Source organism: Panicum virgatum, chromosome 9K (genome assembly GCF_016808335.1).
Source record: "Panicum virgatum strain AP13 chromosome 9K, P.virgatum_v5, whole genome shotgun sequence".
NCBI lineage: Eukaryota > Viridiplantae > Streptophyta > Magnoliopsida > Poales > Poaceae > Panicum > Panicum virgatum.
Window position 1 is genome coordinate 28857635 of NC_053144.1, and position 2008 is coordinate 28859642.

The following is a 2008-nucleotide window of genomic DNA, read 5'->3' on the forward strand; positions in this document are numbered from 1 at the left end:
TTGCTTATATAGTTCTACGATCGTTAGTTACATGATATCAATTGAAAAATAGATAGTGAAGATGTAGGGAGATATATAAAAGTTCGGTTGGAGTTGGAAGGTAAGTAGGGGGCTGGAATCTGGATGAGAGCTTCTCATATAAAGAAATAGAGTTTCAAATTTGAGAGTTCGGTTGAAGTTGTCCTTAAGATGCTTCGTTTCATTTTAGTGACCAAAAGAAAGCGAGACCTGTTTGAAGCGCAAATATGATTGCCAATACATAGCTTGAGAACTACGGAGTACAGAATTATAAAGAAGCCGAAAAGTCATAAAAAAGACCAATGATGTAAAATTACTTTACAGTTAAGCCCCTCTATTTTTTGTATTCTAAATCAAACAACTCTGCTACAACTCCGACCATGGGTGCCATACCCGAACGGACGGCGGCGGCCAATGCCGTGCCGGAGCCCAGCCCCAGTCGTCCCGTACACCGGAAGCTCATCCCCGCACGCTCTCCGGCAACGCGTGGCACTACTCCCCGGAGCAATGGCCGCGAGGTTCTCGAGCTCGAACAAGTCGGAGCTGGCGTCGCTGCTCTGCTCACCGCCGTCGCTGTCCTCCTCCACTTCCACCACCGGGATTCGCCTGCAGCCAGAGGCGGCCGCGGCAACGGCCACCTCGCCGTCGATGTCCAAGAAGCGCACGGTCCGGCTCCGGCTCCGGCTCCGGCTCGGCCGCGCCCGCGCCCGCGCCGACGGCGGCGTCTTGGCGAGGCAGGGGCGCGCCGTCGACGGGGCAGTCGAGCACGGCGGCTCCTCGTCCGCCGGCGCCGGGTGCTGCCGCGCGGAATGGCGCTTGCCGGAGAAGATGGCGTTGATCAGGCTGGCGAGCCGCGCGCCGGGGGAGGCCGGCCTGCGGCAGCCGCCGCGGGCGGAGGCGGCGGACGGCTTCCTCGCGCCCCTCGCCTTGTCCACCGCCGCCGGCTGCTGCTGCTGCGGCTTCTCCGCGGGAGCCACGGAGGCCGCCCCGACGCCGCCGGAGGTGCGGATGGGGCGGAGGCGGCGGAGGGAGTACTCGACCTCGGACGACGAGAAGTACCCGCGGCCGGAGCAGTCGTCCGCGGGCGCGGGCGCCGGCGCCGCCCGGTGGCTGGCGGCCAAGGACGGCTTGTAGTAGTAGCAATGCAGGGCCGCCTCGTGCTTCTTCTGGGCGCTCCCGGCTGATCTCGCCGCGGCCACCGTCGTTCCCGGCCCGCCGGGCTGGTCGTCGAGGGAGTCGCAGATGGCGTCGAGCAGCGTGGACGAGAAGGACGGCTGGCCGGGCCGCCGCCTGGGCCTCTCCCGCGCCGGCGCCGGCGCCCACCTCTCCATTGTTCGAGCGCAGTCGAGCAGAGAGAGCGGCGTGCGGTGCGAGGCAATGATGATATAGGCGAGCCTAGCTAGCGGTGGAGGGGGCAGGGGAGCTAGCTAGAAAGCGAAGGGGGGGTAGCAATGGCGGGCGCGCGTGTGAGTCGGGGGAGTGGAGGGAGTGCGGGCGTGCGGGGCGAGGGGATCTTGCTGTCTGGGTGATGTCCCTCTCCGTCCTTGATGCTTCGATTCCTTCCGGCAGCCGCCTCCCTCTCTTTCCTGGCCCCCTTTCACTTTTGCTTTGTCGGCGCCGGCACCAGGAACGCGCCTCTTCCTTATCACTGCTGCTGCCTCCTGGTTCACCGTTTCTAGGTGAACAGTTTAATCTCAAGCCCAAAATTCAAATTGTTGTTCTAAGCACGCGCTACTAAATTTGAAAAAACTAATAATATACATACCAACCAGACAAAAATTATGAAGAATTTTGTTTTATGTGATGCTTGTAGGTGCTGCGTTGGATTTTGAGGATCGCATGTATGCTTGGATCAGTTACGGCTAACCGTTGGCTACTCCTTTCAGTCCATATTCCGTATTATAGCTTTAGGCAACACAGATTTTGCTATTCGGCTAGATACACTGCATACTAAAAATTATGTAGCTATTCACTTCGTTTCAAATTTTCT

At 59.1% G+C, this 2008-nt stretch overlaps 1 protein-coding gene across 1 annotated transcript; it reads right to left on the reverse strand.

Annotated features, from left to right (window-relative positions):
* Positions 1-243: 243 nt before the first annotated feature.
* On the reverse strand, positions 244-1507 carry LOC120648662 (protein BIG GRAIN 1-like). The gene has a single exon (XM_039925371.1). It carries the CDS (start codon positions 1347-1349, stop codon positions 372-374), a length of 978 nt encoding a protein of 325 aa, XP_039781305.1. The 5' UTR covers positions 1350-1507; the 3' UTR covers positions 244-371.
* Positions 1508-2008: the final 501 nt, after the last annotated feature.